Genomic DNA, 17360 nt, shown 5'->3' with positions numbered 1-17360 from the left:
TTGAAAAAAATTCTAAACATCACGAGATGTCTTTATCTTTTTCTAATTATAGTCTATATTAAATAACTCATCTCATTTTGGTGATGACATTTCTAGAAATAGAACAATATGCTGTTGTAGTTTATACGATAGCAAGTATTTTATTTTATTTTCATTTTTGTCTTGCAACCTAATTACCTGATTTTGATTATTTTTTTTGCAAACAGGCCGTCCTATTTGTGTTAATACACATTATTTAATTTTATAATGTTTGATTTTATAACCGAAATCGAATCGATTTTAACCCAATCAATATTTTTAAAAGTGAAATCAAATCTGAACTGGCTGCTACGATTTTTAATTTTAAAAACGGATAATATATAGTTAGGGCTTAGGCGCTTTCCTCGTAAAAATGGTAGGTAGTATTTGAAGAAGTAAAGTAACACAAATGAAAAATGAGGGGGGGTATTGAAGTCCGTAAGCTACACTGGGAACAAGCTAGATCAATACACCACAATGGACGACCGTCCGATCAAACAAGTACACATTCCGGGCCCCACTCTCTCCTCTCTTCTCCACCGTATTTCCACCTCCTCCGGCGACATCGACGGCCTTCTCTTCGGCTCCGTCACTTTTAACTCCCCTGTCAATCTCTCCGACGACTCATCCTCCGATAATTCACCGTCTTTAATCGCCACCGTCACTTCCTTCTTTTCATCCAGCTCCACCTCCACCTTTTACACCCCCTCCGGCCAAATTAACCTTCAATTTCTCCGTAAAGTCGTTCCGCCTACCGGAACCCTAATCGGATGGTTTTCCGGTCGCCGGAAGACCGCTTTTCGTCCGTCAATGCGTGAAACTTGTGTTACTGAATCTCTGTCATCCAACATTGACTTGAGTTTTCAGGTTTTGAATTCGCCTAATGCGAATTCGATCACTTTGTCGCCGTGTTTGTTTTTACTGCTTACGACTCCGTTTCGGAAAGAGGATCAGGTTTTTATTCACACGCATGATTACCGTGTGTATCAGTTTCGATTATCAACCGACTGTTTTGAACCGAAAACGCTGAAAATTATTAACATTGGGCCTAATGTAGGACATTATGTTGATTATGAAACGAATTCTCCGTTTCCACAAATGCCTTGTGAAATTAGGGATCCGAATTTGATGTCGGAGGATGTTAATATTGAGGCTGATGAAATGAGTTTAACATCCAAAAATCAGAGTCAGATTCAGTTGGATATGTGTGCTGATGGTTTTCAACTTAAGAAGTTGGAGAATCTGACTGGCCCTGAAGCTTCGGGTTATACAGCTGAAGTAGAGGATTTGTATAGTAAAATGATTAGAAAGCTTAATGGATTGGCTAGGCTTGTTGAGAAGTCTTCGGTTAAAGTGCTTGAGCAGGTAATAATTGTAACATGTCTGTTTCCGATGTCAAGTGGAATTGGAGTTGTGGTGTTTACGGTTTTCTTATATTTCATGTTAAAATGTTTAGTGTTATGATGTATTTGACAGGAAACTCGTGTTATGAAGTTAAGGTACAAGGTTGCTGGCTTGGAGTGATTCTTGACTGCACTTGCTAGTTGAGGTACAACCCTTTCTTTAATTGTTGATTTTCGATGAGAACAAATTGTGAATTTATTAGCATACTAACAGTGTTACTTAGTAAACGAGTACCTCAGAGGGTTAGAATATAAAGTTTTACATTAACTTAATTACAGGTGTGCCTCGAGATTGTAATAGTAATGTTTTAACACCAAATACTTGGGGTAAAGTGAAAGGTGTTCTCGGTGTATGTGATGCTAACGTAACATTGCTAGCGAGTCTCATGCTAAGTATAGCACTAGACTAGAATGATTGATGCATGCTTATTTTCCATTATAAGTTAGTTCCTAAGGAGTGCAAAGCGTGCATAGTGAGGGGGTGCGCTACCATGCCACATGGCGTATCGACGTATTTCAGCAAAGAGATTCACCAGGGTGCGGAGGGATAGTAAAAGTAATTTCACTTGGGTTAAATCGAACAAACAAAAAGATTGGGACTTACTTGCCAATTGAAACTTCCCCCAATTGAAGATGTGACCTAATCGAAGAGGAGGTGACTGTATCATATTTAATATATGTGTGGATGTAGGTTTCAGATTCATATGTTGTATACTTATATTGTGATGATGTATCAATGTATATGTATAAGCGTATATATGTATGTATATGAAATTATATCTGTGGACTACAACTTTTTCTGTACTTTGACTGGAACCAATGACCCGATTATTACTGAACTGTACTACCGTTTCTTTAAAAAAAATCAATTGGCTGGTGTCTGTTTCTAATATTACATATCAACTATTATTTATATACATGTGTTAAGTGATACTTGCTGCTTACTATTATCTATTCTATTTATTAAAGTTTTCAAGAATGATTTTTGTATGAGTTTTATTATATGGCTTAATTTGAATTGAATGTTACTCTTGGTTTTTATAATTAATTACATATATAATATATTTTTATGTAGTATCCTTGTACTCCGCACCCCTGCTTCTTAGGTTAGTTTGTAGTCTAAAGATTTTTCTATACATCAGTTGATTTTGGTTTTTGTTTAACTTAATCTTCGAAAGCCTTTTGTTATGATGTATTAAACCCTGAAGTCAGTGTCACCAATCTGGTCATATATTCACAACTTGCAGTGTGTCCATCACAAGTTATACAGTATAAGGTTTACCTGTCTTTGTGGTCCTCCTTTTCTTCCCCTTTATCAGCATTGTCCCTTACTGTTATGTTTATTATGACCCTACTGGTAGTTGTTTCAGAATCCTAGCCAGGGGACGGCACAACAATAATTTTTGTTCCGATTAAAGTTTCAAGAAAGGGCTGTGTTTGGAATTTAATGTTTTAAGCTCCTCTTAAGGATCCAATAATGATCTGCACCTTGTTCCCGAGTTTAAAGTTGGAGAGAAAAGGAAAGATTCGCGCTTATTAATTTTCTCTAACGGGTTTCCAAGATTTATTAAGGAAAGAAAAGAATAAAAAGGGAGGTTAAATATGAGTTAGTTTCTTTCCCAAAGTGGGGATGATCGAGGGAGAAAGATAAATTGCACTAATAAATATGTTAAATGTTTTAACATAATTTCATTTTGTTTTCTTTCCTGGAAAGACTCAGGAACATAAGAAAGTAAATTATGTATCAAATATTTTCTTTCCTTTTCTCCCAAATTTAATTCTTTTCTTTTCTTCGTCTAAAAAAGTTAGGAACATAGCGTAAAAGAATTTAGTAAGATGTCATGTGTCTGATATGACTTCTGTTGCATGCTGGGTGGCCCATTGGGAGTCATTTTGTCTTCAACCATCTTTGCATTGGATGTCTTCTTTTATATCATGAATGAAAGCTGAGAAGGATAAACATAACTATTCAATAATCGTAATAGCTTGTAAGAAATGGAATAGTATTATCAGAGTGTTCACTGTTCATTATTCACTTGAGACTAGCGACTAGCGAGTGTCTGTTGTCTAATAGAAATGTACATCAAGGATGATTGGGCCTTCTCAAAATATATGCTTAATGGACCTTATTCACATCTAACTTTTATGCTTTAGTAGTTGACTTATCTGACATATATAAAAAATAAATATAGATTCTGTTACTTTTTGGTCATTCCAGTTTCTATAGTTCTTTGCTTCATCTATTATAACTATTTTTACCAATGTCAAACTACGTCTTTAATACGTCAATATGTAAATAAGTTTTAGTATACTTTTCTACCCTGTTGCCTGTTGAATTCTTCTCCCCCTAATTTTAACCTTGCTTATTGTAGGTTCAGAATAGGACCAAAACCTGGTGGCTGACTTATGGAAAGGTTGTGTTTTTGCGTATTGTACTTGGAGAAACTGGCAGCATCATGATAAGCATGTCTTGTGATTCTATCACCTATTTGTTAGTGTAGGTCATTGGCAATTATGCTTTTGTTTTATTGCTGCCATTAGTTCCATGTATGGTTTTCCAAATACTTTCAACTTAAATGTGCTGTGTATCATATGGAATATCCGCTGTTACAAGTTGTGCAAGTAAAAGAAGATAAGTTGGCGAAAAAGAAATATAATTGATAAAGAAGGGGGATAAACTCAATATCCTTTACTTCTTTGCAGTTAATTACTATTCCTACCTGAACCTAGAAAATTAGTCTAGTTATTGGAAAGTGATTCATTTAGGAACTGAAAAAGAAGACCGTAATTGATGCATTTAGGAACTGAAAAAGAAGACCTTAATTGATGCACTGTTGATAGAAACTTAAATATCATTTGGAGATGTTTGGTAAAATTATGATGTTTAATCCAACCACAGGTAATAGTTTGATGCCAGTTAATAATTGAAACTGGCTAAGCTTAAAGGTGATAGCCGTTTGTGAACTTTTTAAGAATTTTGTGATTTTGAAAGTGATGAATTTAAGATTTAGTGTGGGCAGTAGGATCCGTTCTTTCTTGGGAAAGTAGTACAGCCATAGAATTAGCGTGTGCTGAGTGCACTGCCATATTTTGTGGTGAACCACTAAGCCTTCTGTTGCTGCTGTTGCCTTTAGAAGTTAAATTACCCAAAGTGCAATGTCCAGAAAATTTAGATTCCACATACTAATAAAACATAGAGAAAGAAACACCGTGAACAAAGTTGAGCTAGTGGAGCAAGTGAAAGCCAGCAGAGAAATTAAATTTGAGCAAACAATTTCTTTGGGAATTTATGTTCCTAGGGAGAACAGAGTTGAAAAGATTGATATTTAATCTTGTATTTCAATATTGGCCAGAGCGGTTTTAGTAGGTCTTCTGCATACTTCACTTTTTCTTTTTATTGTTGCTTTAAAGTTTAAGTTGTGGGAGAAGACTGTTGTTGCAGGGAAACTGATTAGGAATATATATCCAATAAAGGATTGCTCTCCGCCTGACACCATTTGTGCAAGTGAAATCACCAAAGAGTATATTGTATTACTGGTGATCTGATTTTTTGAGTCCCAATTCTGTATTTGAAACAATCAAACCAAGCATACACAATTAGCCCCATAACCCCACCCCATGGAGTATAACTTTGCAGAGGATGAAATCTGCACCAACTTTACCACTCCTAAGCAGAAACCTTATTTAGATCCCCAGCTTCTTAATAACTTACGTATTTTTTGTGTAATTTAGTAGCACGTTATTAAGAAAATGGTGTTAAATCATAAATTGATGAATACAAAAAACTGTATTTACCTTGAGCACACTTGTATAATACAAAATGAGTTATGTCTATCAGGTCAAAAAATAAGCAATAAATGTAATGCATGTCTTACAAGTCCTCACTATTTAACTTGCTACCTTCTGCCAAATAAAAGTGTCAGGATAGAATGTAATTTCTCTGTTATCTTCAGTAAATGAGTTAAATCAATGGCCACCCGTTGCATTTTATAAGTATGACCATCTCACTACACTTTACATCTGTGGGATCATCATCTGTTATAAACAATCTGAAAGTGTAACCAGCCACTATCTTAGTGAAGATTTGCTCATCCGACATTGATGCAGCTCATTGTATTATACCAAGAGATTATTGTTTTCTTGTACTGCCCCATGAACTTCAATTCATCTTCCACAACCAGAAGAAACCACGTGTGGGTTCAGATTTAGAAAGTAGATCACATAATTGATGCCCTACACCTTTTCAGACCATATTGATTTCCATGGTCCACTTCCTGAGCTTAACCTAAGATTTGGTACTTTGTTTGAGGTGCAAGATACGGACATAATACACATACATACACGTAAACAGAAATTTTTTGGAAGTACAATATTCATGCTCACAGAAACCATTGTTCAGATGAATTAACTTTAACCCAAGCAGATCAGTAACCATTGTTCAGATGAATTACCTTTAACCCAAGCAGACCAGTAACCTTCTCGCTAAATCAATTGACATCATAGATATATATACACGGAAAGGAACAAAGGGCTTAGTATGAACAGCCCGATGCGATTTTGATGATAACAATAATGAAGGTATTAGTTTTTGCTTGATGCCATTTCAGTTTTTATAAACATGAGCTTGAACTCATTATAATGGATAGTGGCACATTTTGTACATCTCCCACAAAATATATAAACCTTAAAAGGCTCCTGTAAACCATTGCAGGAGCTACGTGCATTACTGTTATGTCTACTTTCGGTAGCCTTATTTCTCAAGTGAAACAAACATTTAATGGTAGGAGTGTTTTCTTACTTTAATAAAATTCACAATTGGTTTTATTCCCGGATTAAGCATCCCCATGGACAGTTAAAAATGTAAAAAAAACATAGACACGAGGATTATAATGGATCCTAACATCTGGCTAACTCTTTTCTAAAGCACTGGAGTTTTCTCCACACGGCATGCTGCACGCATGCTCACGTTTTTATAGAACTGATTTCAGAAAATTACAAGAATTAGTTTACCTCCAAATGCCAGCTACCACGCGCAGTGTCATGAAGAGATACAACCCTGTCCAGACCCCAGCAAGACCGTAAAGAGGAGCAGCAGCAAATATAAATATTGTCGAAATTAATCCAATCAGTACCTGTTTGTCATATGTAGAGTCAAGAGAGATGAAGAAACTGGCACTCCGAGAAAAAAAAAATTGTGGCACAAACACATACCATGGAATATGCTGCGTATTCGAAGTCTGAAACCCCATAATATAGCCCATCAAGAACAAAAGCAAGTGCATTCATTATCTGAGATCCGGCAACGAACTACAAAATAATGGTTTGCCAGATAGTCCATTATCTCTGCCTTCAGTAACTTGCTTTAAGGTTTATATAAAACTATATGAATTTGTACAACTCATCTAATTTGTCAGAGAAATTTTAATATGCAAAAAATATACGGGAAGTATATCAAAGCATGTAAGAATGAACTAGGTTGTATGATGTGTTAAACAACAAGTTAAACCCTTTCCCTAGGGAGTGAGATGAGTATCATCTATCTAGAATCCTTAACCTACTGTTTCCATAGATGACTGGAGTTATATGATGAACTTAATTAATTGAAGAATTAGATACAAGAGAAACATTGGTTAAGTAAAGGTAAGCTTAATGTAGGACTGTTTTATGCTGACTACCTTGCCACCATTTAGAAGACATAAACCAAGTTCAAATGGTAGATGGAGAGAGCAAATATAGAATTTATTAGCAGATCATTTTTAAAGCGTGAAAGCTAATATAATAATAGGTTCTTACCAGGGTACCGGATCTAGCAATTTCCAGAACTTCTGAGTCATTGGTAAACAAGATAGAGATTGCTCCAAATCCGAGTAACAAGAACACAGTGAAGGAGACACCAGCCGTAATACCTAACTGATAAAAAAACGTTTATCAACAAAAAAACATTAGAAATAGATGGAAGTGGATCAATTATGGATGCTGTCTTCCTTCAACTAAAAGCCATCTAAAAAAGGATGATAATGTAGAGAAAAAGAAATATGGTCAACCTTTAAAACTCTGTAAATTACTTGGCGTGCTTGCTCATAGTTTCCTTCTGAATACGAACTTGCAAGAAGAGCCTAAGAAAATTTAAAGAGAGATATCATATAATCAGCTTATTTTACAATTTAATACAGAAGGCTCAAGTTAAGTGCAAATTATTAAACTTAGAATGAGCAAAAAGAATGTTTGTATAGAAATCGACTACATTCTTTTATCAGAAGGCTTAGGTTTAGTGCAAATTATTAAATCTAGGACGAGGAAAAAGAATGTTCGTATAGAACCAACTATATACTTTTTCTTTTTTCATACCACTGATGCACTTTTCAACAAAGTTGCTATTAGATATAAAAATTTGAGACAACTTGCTTTAAAGAAATTTCTTCTTTAAAAATTAAAGGAAAGAATTTCTTCATTTTATTTTATAATAAAAGTTTACTGCGCGAAAAAAATTATGAGTACACCATATTTCCACTCTACTCTGTCAAGACCCAAACCCCTCAGGTATGTTCATTTATCGCATGTACTTTTCTCATCCAATGAATTTTTTTCCTTTAAAATTTTTGGAAGAGTACTAAGAGCAATTTGTAAGGGTCAGGGAAGCTTCATTCCCGAGCTAGCACTTGTCACACAGACACACACATATAGACTCTCACAAACACATACAATTCACATGTATCACAGAAGTTCCTAAACCAGAATTTGGAAAATCTCATAAGCACCTTTTTGTATATGTTTCCACCTATGTTGACAAGTAATGTTAGACGGGATATAATTGATGCAGCAAATACGAAGAGTTAAGGTTTTACTTGGCCTGCAATTGCTAAAGCATCATTAAGCAAAGATAGGGCCAACCAAACTTCCAAGCAGATCTGGTAACCAGCTACAGGTACTGGGCCATCCCTTGCTGCCATAGATGTCGCTACTGTCATGGTTACCAACACTGCTAGAGTCCTTCCAATTAGAAATCCACCTACAAACAAGATAAATATGTTCGAAGTTTAAGAAGAAGTTTGGATGTTGTGCAGGTTATATAGCCTCACATGATTACTACCACAGATGCATCATAATTACTTGGATAGATAAAGATCCAAATGTTACCATAGGTTTTTGATACTCTTGCATTTTAATAACATCTTTTTTCCAATTAAAATCTTATATATAACAGTCAAAGAGTAACTAATATATCATCAAACTTATTAAGTAGAACTGACATGCTGATTACAGCTCACTAACTTTGAAAAACTGAAAATTTCTTCCTGAGGAATCACAGGGCTTAGAAACGAAAATACAACAAAATAACATTTTATTTGCAAATATAAGTTTTAGATATTCAACTGCTTATATGGTTCTCAAAAAGACAAACAACCTGGGATGCCTTTAACATGGACATCACTTAAAATTTAAATACCTTCTAAATTTAAATCAGTATCAAAGTTATAAAAACACATTAATAAAGAACATTTATTCTTACAAGTGCAACAAACTAGCTGACGATCATTTAATGTTTAAAGTTCACGAAACATACCAGATTTCAGATATTGAAAAAACTTTGTTGCTTCAAATTTTGGAGAAATAAGTGATACTTTGTCATTCAGTTTCCACAAAAGGATAAAGGCAATCAAGTACCTGATACATACAGAAAGTTCACAAATATATTAGAACACAGGATTACACAAATGAGAAAATTTATAGAAAATAAAATATAAATCGAAATTAGCCCATTAGTTTTACCACATCATCAACGTACTCAGAAATTACGGTAGATATTGCAGCCCCACCAATTCCTAAACCAAGCAAAAAAATCAAAACTGGATCCAACAAAGCATTTAGTAAGTTACCAGCACCTACATCCAGAAGATGATTGTCAAAAACTGAAATATTGATCTCCAAAGCAAAAGGATACCAATTGAGATTAGATCTTCAGTACATCTCAAAATGCTCAACAGCATAACAAGTTGTTTGGTTAATAGTTCAAGTTTGGTGAAGGGAGTGATGATAGTAGTTGACCTGGTCGTTTTTATCTCTGAGTAGGCTGTTTCTAAGCTTCTGTATTTTAGTTTCACTAAAGTATGCAACTGGAGCTATATTGAGTTTCTAAAAGCTTTTCTGTGTTACTAGGTTCTTAAGGGTCATCAATCATAAACTTATTCTTCTGTACTTTTCTATTGTTTCTTATTTCCTTGTACTTCTCTATTGTTACAACCTATGTCAAATCCCATTTTCAAGGAAAAAATGTCAATAAAATTTGGCATGCTAACAAACAGAATAATGCACAAAACTAAATTCTAGCGGTTGACAGCAATCCTTTCAAACTTCCAGTAGCATAGAAAATTTATAAACGGAAGAAACTTATTTCCAACATATTTTTTACACCGGTAAATGTTCACAATATTTTGGACTTACCAACAGCATATAAAGGTGTCTTAGTATCCTTAAATCCACGGAATGTGCCTTGTGCAGCTAGAGCTATTACAATTGGTGGGGCACCAAATGCCCTCAGTGTAAGAAATTGTTCTGCTGGTACACGAATTGGTGAATCCTGCAAAAAAAAAGTAAGACAAAGGTTTCAATTATATCACTGTATCATCTCCAATTACAAGGCATGCTTTTCCATACACATATAAAACTTTAGCTCAGTTTACAGTCATCCTGGACAACTTAGTTCCTCCTGAGATGCAGTATGATTCTTAATCAAGGTTAAGAAATCAAATAGTCTTCCATATCTAGGTAGAAAATTTCAAGAAATTTAAGTTCCAAGCCTACCATAAAATATTTTCTATTCAAGATGAATCATGATGTACAGCCTTATGTTTATTTTTAAGATGGGATATCAAATTCTAGCAACTCTTTTTCCTTCTCAGTTATATGTAAAGGGTTAAGAATATTGTTTCTCAAATGTCTACAGAATGTTCCTTTATAGACATTGAGGACATCTGTATGACTAAATTCTGATATGTATAAATGTTAAAATGCAACCAATTTTTAACTGCTTTGACCCTTTTAATTAACCACATTAAAAGTACAATTGATGTGAAGCTAGATTAGTCTTCCACTAAACTAAAATAATTGATAAATATCACATACAAAGGGTATACCCATGGTATTCATTAAGAGGCCTGAGCCCACTGAAAGTACTACAGCTTCTGCAACCCCAACTGTAGCAGCTAGTACCAAAGAAGTTGACACTGAGGGCAGAACTTTCTTATCTTGCAGGCCATCTAAAAAAACAAAGAAATGGAACCAGGTTGCAGTAAATAAAAGGAAATCATATTTTATTAGAGGAAAAAAGGAAGAACTATAAACAAAGTACTTAGGTCAGTATCAACAGAATGATCACAACCCTTGGTAATAGATGCCTGCTCTTCTGCAACGAAGGCGGTCGTGACATTCAGCAAAGGAACATTGAATAACTTCGACACAAGATTAAACACTGAAGCTGAAACTCCAACTGCTGCCAGTTCAACAGAACCTACACAAAATAAATAATTAATAAGGTGCTTGCAAACTCAAAGAGTATAAGAATTGACGAAATAAAGTATTCTGCCTAATACTACCGAAGACTATCATCCTGACCTATGCATTCTAAGGTCTTACCTAAGATCAGCTAACATTTGCAAGTTGCCAGGTGGAAATATTTTTTTAAGAAAAGCCTTAGTACGACAGACATTTAGAAACTACATGAGCATGCTCTAAATGAATCTATATATACTAAACTATAATAATCGGAATGGGGTATAATTTGGTTCAACGGTTATTTCCTAATTTTGATTATTAAAATAAATAAATAAATAGTGTTATATATTCGCTAAACTACTAAATTGTTAAGCTACTAGACATAATCTACTTATCCTACTAAACTACGACTGCAGCTTATCCTATTATTTTTAATATAAATCTATAATTATTAAATATTGATCTAAATATATTAAAATTATAATAAGATGGGATAAATAAAATTTTTAAATATTAACGGAACCGGTGCATCGCCCGGGATTTAAGCTATTTAACTTAAAAAATCTGCAATTTTGCATAAATTCAACACAAATATGCTCTGCCTTAATTTTATTGCATCATCTTATCCACATTTTCCATTGTTCCAGCTACTAAATGAAACCAAGAAATGTCTAGTATGCCATTTAAATGCACCTTTCCCCATCTTTTAAGACAAAATAACATCATAAACTAACTAATTTCAAGCACAGAACTGTTACAATAACATCACTAATAGCAAATAACTACCTCATCATTAACTAGCAGTCAAAGAATCAGTAACAGAATAATATCTTAAGTAAAATACTAAAAGCTGAAAAATTTAGAAACAGATCACCCAAGTGGCCAACAAAAGCAGTATCAACTAATGAAGTGAGTGGGTCAGCAGCAAGAGCCAATGCAGCAGGCAATGCAATTGATACAATCTCCCATCCAACTTCATCCATCTTAAATCCATCTCTATAAGACAAACCAATACCAAACTTAACAAACTAATATCATTTTGTAAACAAACGCACACATAGAGAGAGAGAGAGAGAGCGAGCTAACTCTCTTACTCTACCTAGTGTATTACCTTAGAAAGGAAAGTGAGCTAAACACAAAAGTACCCGGACCCGATGGGAATTCGGGTTTTTTTACCCGGTTTGAAGAAGTAACTTGTTTCTGGGAATCTTGATGCGGGGTTTCAGTCTTAGTACTAGAATTATTTTGGGATGATGAATAAAGGCGAAATGAGCAACTGGGTTGTCTTAAAGACACCTTCTGCGGCGGAGGGACGGTGGTAAAAGTAAAACTCCGGGGGTAAATTATTGATTGATCACAGGAGAGATGATTAAAAGATACGAGTGAAACGACCTTCATGCTTGCACTACTAGTTGCTTTTTGAGACGCTTTTCCAGAATTTTATTGCATAATAATAATGTTATCAACTAATTTAACGGCCATGGATACCGCTTCCTTCATACAAAAATATCTGCATGTTTTTATTTGAATTTATATTGTTGCCAATTTAACACTACTCTTCTTTTATTGCATTAATTATTTTTACTTCGTCAATTTATTTTATTTTTTGAGCTTTGACGCTTCAGTTTAAATGTTTAAATGAAAAGATTTCAATTAATAAAATACTTTAACGTTGGAATATGAAAATTTTGAAACACATTTTAGATGTGTTCTTGATATGATTTTCAGAATTAACAAGTGAAGGTTGTTTCTTATTATAATGACGTAAGCTTTTGTAGCTGGATGTAAAATATTTTCTTATTGTAATTCATAAAAAAATTGTTTAGTTGTATAAATTTTATATTAGTTTTTTTGTCAAGAAATTTCATTTTAGTTTTAGTTGACAAGTGTGTTAGGTCCAAAAGGTACATAAGTGGTTGAATGTATGTTCTTCGTTTTCTAAAATAAACCGCAACAGAATATCAAAATTAAAACGAATTAAACACACAAGGAGATTCTGGGTAAATATTCTTTTTATTAAAAAGTATAAATACCCGGAGTTTTGTTTACAATTCCAAATACAAATATTCGAAGCAACAAATATAAATAGAACAAATACAATATCACTCTAAAAATCTATAGTTTCTTTACCAAATGATAATTAATACACACAAAAGAGGCTACAAATAATGAGTATAACAATTTATAAGACTTTAAAGAGGTGTGAATCAAATTGGGCAGCATTTTTCTCCATAATTTTAATAAATAAAATCAACCAACTCTCCAGAAAATAAATCCCGCTGAACTTTGCTTGAAGATAGAAAGAAGATACGTGGCAAATTCAAATTCATATCTTTTAACTTGTACAGCTTGCATGACTTGTTTTTAGAATGTAACCGGCGACTCAGAATTCCAACTTTGCGACTTTTTTACTCAACTGGCGACGCATGAACATAAGTTGATTTATATGGTTGTTTTAAACTAACAACTTGCGACCAGTCAGGTTCTTTTTCCCAACCTTTTTCTTTATTCGAAATAAACAAAGTAGGTTGGCAGCTGGTTTCTTTTTCATTTGACTCGTACAACATGCAGGTGCCAGGAAGGAGGGACGTGCGTGTAGAGCACGCGCCAGAAAGAAGCAGGAGTTGTGGTGGTTTGCGCTTCAGGCGCGCTTGGGTTTGCCCCTCGGAGATAATAGAATGCGGCCTGCCAAACTTTGTTCACAGTACAACTGCTTCAATTCTTTTGTTTTGTTTGCAAATTAACCCGGAGCTTCTCTCAATTATTTGATCTGTACACTACTGCACGCACAAATTAGTTCTATATATATTTGAAAATCGACTGGAATTTTCAGGATTAAAAAAATAATCATTGATTTTTACTTTAACTAAATAAATAAATTCAATTTGATTTCATTTATTTATTTAATTAATATGTTAGGTCACACACTGTAGGAGAGGGTTGAATACAGTGTTTATCACAATCAAATCGAATATAAGAACACAAGTAACAGAAAACAGATTTTATTCAACACAATAAACTCTGTTACAATATGTAACTGTCCTCTTTCAGTGATGAACAATTTATCACGAGAGCTGCTAGGGTTACAATAAATAATAACTTCGATTATGATAACACATATAGTGTAAATCTTATGTCTGTGTTTATATACTACACAGTTACAAGATAATTTCTAATTGATATTGAATATGATTCTGTATCCTAAAATATATCAATTAGATATCTTCTTTTCCAAGTCTTCTATTTTTCATAGAAATCTTCTCCATGCATATCTCTTCTTTATTTAGTCTTGATCTTCTTTCCTTTCAATCAGCATTTCCTTAACTGTTCGTCCTCCCGCACTTAAGTTCTAATATCCATCTTCTGATAATTATCTCCTGATTGTTTAAGTACTGATATCCTTAAGTTCTGACTTCCAGTAAAAGCTGATTTCAGTAAATACTGATATTTCCTGTTTGTTAAGATTTGAAAACTAAACATGAAACACATTAGACATGACATCTCAAATATATCTAACAATCTCCCCCAACTTGTAAATTAGCATAATATAAAAGTTCAATATATATTTGATGATGTCAAAAACATTAAGTACAAATGCACATGAGAATTTAACTAAAAACCTACAACCTACAGTACTTGTAGCTTTTACCATCCTTAAAGTCTGATATCAGCTTTAGCCTGTATGTTCTTCAGAATTTAGCAGTTGCAGTCCCTTACTTGGCTTCATTATGTGATCTCTTTAATATCAGGAGTTGTCCTGAGATAATTCTTCAAAAGACATCTCTCAGAATATGCAAGTTCATTCAACATCCTCCTTTTGGCTTCTTTTAGCTCAGCTGTATCTTCACTTATCTGAAAGATAGTAGCTCTGGGATCATTGATCTTTGCCTTTCTTATATCCTCATTAATTCTGATATAATAGGCTTTGTCTGATTCTATGTTGAATTCAACAGCCCTATAACCCAGAAAGGTAGTAACAATCTTTGCAGTGTTAGGCTTCATTTCAACAATTTTTCCATCATGAGCTCTATACTTAGGATAGTATGAGCTGTCAGACTTTATCCTGTAAAGTTTCTTCTGTCTCTCAATATTAGACCTTAAGAATTTGGCAGCATCATCTGTAGACTTGTTCTTTACTTGAAGCAAATATAGCACATGTTCCAATTCTTCATAGTACTTCAAGTTAACAGCATCCTGCCTAATCTGGAATACCCTCCCATCTGTCATGAATTATAACATAACCTGTTCTTTCAGTGCAGAGTGGTAAACCATCTGTACAGACTCCAATTGATCCAATCTTTCAGGAGTTGTGCCTATTCCTGGTTTAGACAGAGATGTAGGATCTAGAGTTGTGTTGCTTACTCTTCTTTCATCAGCATTTCCCAAACCAGTTCTATCTCTTGTCTCCTTTCCTAGAAGCAATCTACTCTGAAAACCTCTTGATGTACTCTTCAGAGTTTGAGCAGATTGTTTAGCTTGGGTGAATCCTGGTAGAGTAGTTGAAGGTTTAACATGAGCAATGTAAGAGGTTATTCCCTTATCTCCTGATGTCAAGCTAACTTGAGCTGTGTCAGAGGTTGCTTGCTTCCTTGTAGCATCTGAATTTACTAACTCCTGACTTTGAACAACTTGAGCTCTGTCAGAGGTTGTTTGAGAATCTTTCTTTTTCTTCAAAATCAGATCAGTATCTTCATCAACATCTATTTGTCCATCCACAGTTGGCATGTAAACCCTTACAGGTTCATCAACTTTACCTTTGCCCTTAAACTTTGGATCATACTCCATTTGTGATTTGGCTTTAGATGCCTCAGCACTTGTTCTTTCTTTAATCACAATGCCTTTAGCCTGTGGAGGTTTCTTTGCTGTTGCAGAAGCTTTAGACTTAGATTGTGACTTATCAATTACAGCTTTCAGTCTAGCTTATTCTTCTTCCAGCATTTCAAGATCCATCCCTGGATTTTCTTTAAGAAACAGCTTCTTTGAGATCTCTTCATCAAGATCTTCAGGATTGACTAGAACTTGTTTACCTGAGCTTGATTTCTTGCCAGCATCAGAACTTAGCCTTTGACTTGTAGTTCTTTCTTTCTGTAATGAAGATCCTTTGCTTTTTTCTTTGACCTCCAACCTTTTCAGAGTTTCCCTGATCTTTATTTTCATCATCTTTTTCTTTTGGTGATTTAGTAGACTTGTATTTCGACTTAATTACTTTCTCCCCCTTTTTGGCATCATCAGGAAGAAGCAGGGAGACAAACAATTCCACAGAATTTTGAAGTTCATTGAGCTGAAATTGTTGGGCAGCTTGATTTTGTAAAAGATCAGAAATTTGAGCTTGCTGCTTGTCTTGAGACTTTTCAATATTTGCTAAATGGTCAAAGTTAGGCTTGAAAAACTTCTGCTTCTCTACTTTGATCTTCTCCGCATCCTCCTGCAATTTATTTCAAATTTTATCCAGCTGGTCGTAAGTTGCTGAGTGTTGACCTTGAAGGTGCCTTGTACTCAGTGCTGTAACTCTAAGATGTGTCTTGAAATCATCATTGGCAAACATCTCACCAGCTTTTGTCAGATGTTTAGAAAGAATAGTTGTATTAGGGACAAATTCAACATTATTCCAGTCTTTGATCCACTCTTGCCCTCTTTGAGTCTCACTGCAAGGAACTGGATGAGCCCTTTCTACAAACTTCTCGATAAAAGCAACCTTAGAAGCTGGTGGTAGAGGAGCATGTCCAGATGGACCAGCTGCATCAGCATCTACATTAACATCAGCTTCATCAGAGTTTGCAGCAGGCAGTGCAACAGAAGTGGCAGAATCTTTACAATCATCATCTGCTAATAAAATGACTGTATGAGAAGCAATTGGAGATCCATCTCCATGATCATCAGAATTTAGCAATGGAGTGGCTGGAGGAGTGTGCTGAGAAAGTTGTGTAGTTGGTGGAGCTTCCAGATGCAAAACTTGAGGTACTTCCAAGTTATGGATGTCAATTTCATCACTTGGCCCCTGGTTATTAGCATGTACTGGAGATACTGGAGGTGTGGGAATATGAGTAGTGTCTGGCTCATGAAGTGGAGAGTGATGAGTTGCATGAAGGTTTGGATCAGCACTTGGAGAATTGTGAGCTTCAACAGGGTCTTGTGAGATCAGAGATTCCTGACCCCCTTCCTTAGCTGTTGTTTCCATTCCTTTACCAGAATCTGCAGGCCTTTTTGCTAATGTTTTAAATCTTTTTGCTTTTGAAGAGACTGTAGGAGCTGCATCATCAGAATTAATTATTCTAGGCCTTTTCAGGGACCTAGAACTCCCAGTCTCTGTATCTTTCTGAGGAGAGACTTTCTCAGCTGCAGGAACAACAGGTTCTATAGGTTGTACCTGTGCCTCATCATCTGATTCATCTCTCAAGATGATCCTCCTTCTTTTCTGCTGTGAAACTTTCTTAAATCTTGATGCTG

At 34.8% G+C, this 17360-nt stretch overlaps 2 protein-coding genes across 5 annotated transcripts; one reads left to right on the top strand and one right to left on the bottom strand.

The window, feature by feature from the left end:
- The first annotated feature begins 394 nt into the window (after nt 1-394).
- On the top strand, nt 395-4078 carry LOC141724632 (uncharacterized). Its single transcript, XM_074526847.1, has 3 exons — nt 395-1383; nt 1495-1567; nt 3794-4078. The coding sequence occupies exons 1-2, from the start codon at nt 496-498 to the stop codon at nt 1540-1542; spliced, it is 936 nt and encodes a 311-aa protein (XP_074382948.1). The 5' UTR covers nt 395-495; the 3' UTR covers nt 1543-1567; nt 3794-4078.
- A 1082-nt stretch (nt 4079-5160) lies between these two features.
- On the bottom strand, nt 5161-12422 carry LOC141724631 (protein DETOXIFICATION 44, chloroplastic). 4 transcript variants are annotated; one of them, XM_074526846.1, is made up of 13 exons: nt 12025-12422; nt 11788-11909; nt 10771-10929; nt 10545-10678; nt 9864-9999; nt 9208-9244; nt 8986-9086; nt 8267-8430; nt 7466-7537; nt 7215-7331; nt 6633-6728; nt 6432-6553; nt 5161-5706 (listed from the first exon to the last, which is right to left on the bottom strand). In XM_074526846.1, the coding sequence occupies exons 1-13, from the start codon at nt 12309-12311 to the stop codon at nt 5655-5657; spliced, it is 1599 nt and encodes a 532-aa protein (XP_074382947.1). In that variant the 5' UTR covers nt 12312-12422; the 3' UTR covers nt 5161-5654. The 4 variants fall into 4 exon arrangements, 3 of the variants coding, with proteins under 3 accessions (XP_074382947.1, XP_074382945.1, XP_074382946.1); XM_074526844.1 differs by having other exon boundaries at nt 9208-9304; nt 12025-12421; XM_074526845.1 differs by having other exon boundaries at nt 9208-9304; nt 10801-10929; nt 12025-12421.
- Nucleotides 12423-17360: the final 4938 nt, after the last annotated feature.

Source organism: Apium graveolens, chromosome 5 (assembly GCF_009905375.1).
Source record: "Apium graveolens cultivar Ventura chromosome 5, ASM990537v1, whole genome shotgun sequence".
NCBI classification, from domain to species: Eukaryota; Viridiplantae; Streptophyta; class Magnoliopsida; order Apiales; family Apiaceae; genus Apium; species Apium graveolens.
The sequence above is the reverse complement of the archived record's forward strand: the minus strand, read 5'-3'. Positions and strand labels throughout refer to the sequence as shown.

Excerpts from the sequence above, each read along its gene's own strand:
- LOC141724632 (XM_074526847.1), top strand. The coding sequence starts at position 496 with ATGGACGACCGTCCGATCAAACAAGTACACATTCCGGGCCCCACTCTC. Across the intron at positions 1,384-1,494 it reads CGGTTAAAGTGCTTGAGCAG|GAAACTCGTGTTATGAAGTT; the intron begins GTAATAATTGTA and ends TGTATTTGACAG.
- LOC141724631 (XM_074526844.1), bottom strand. The coding sequence starts at position 12,311 with ATGAAGGTCGTTTCACTCGTATCTTTTAATCATCTCTCCTGTGATCAA. Across the intron at positions 8,431-8,985 it reads TTTTCAATATCTGAAATCTG|GTGGATTTCTAATTGGAAGG; the intron begins GTATGTTTCGTG and ends TCTTGTTTGTAG. Across the intron at positions 6,554-6,632 it reads AATACGCAGCATATTCCATG|GTACTGATTGGATTAATTTC; the intron begins GTATGTGTTTGT and ends TATGACAAACAG.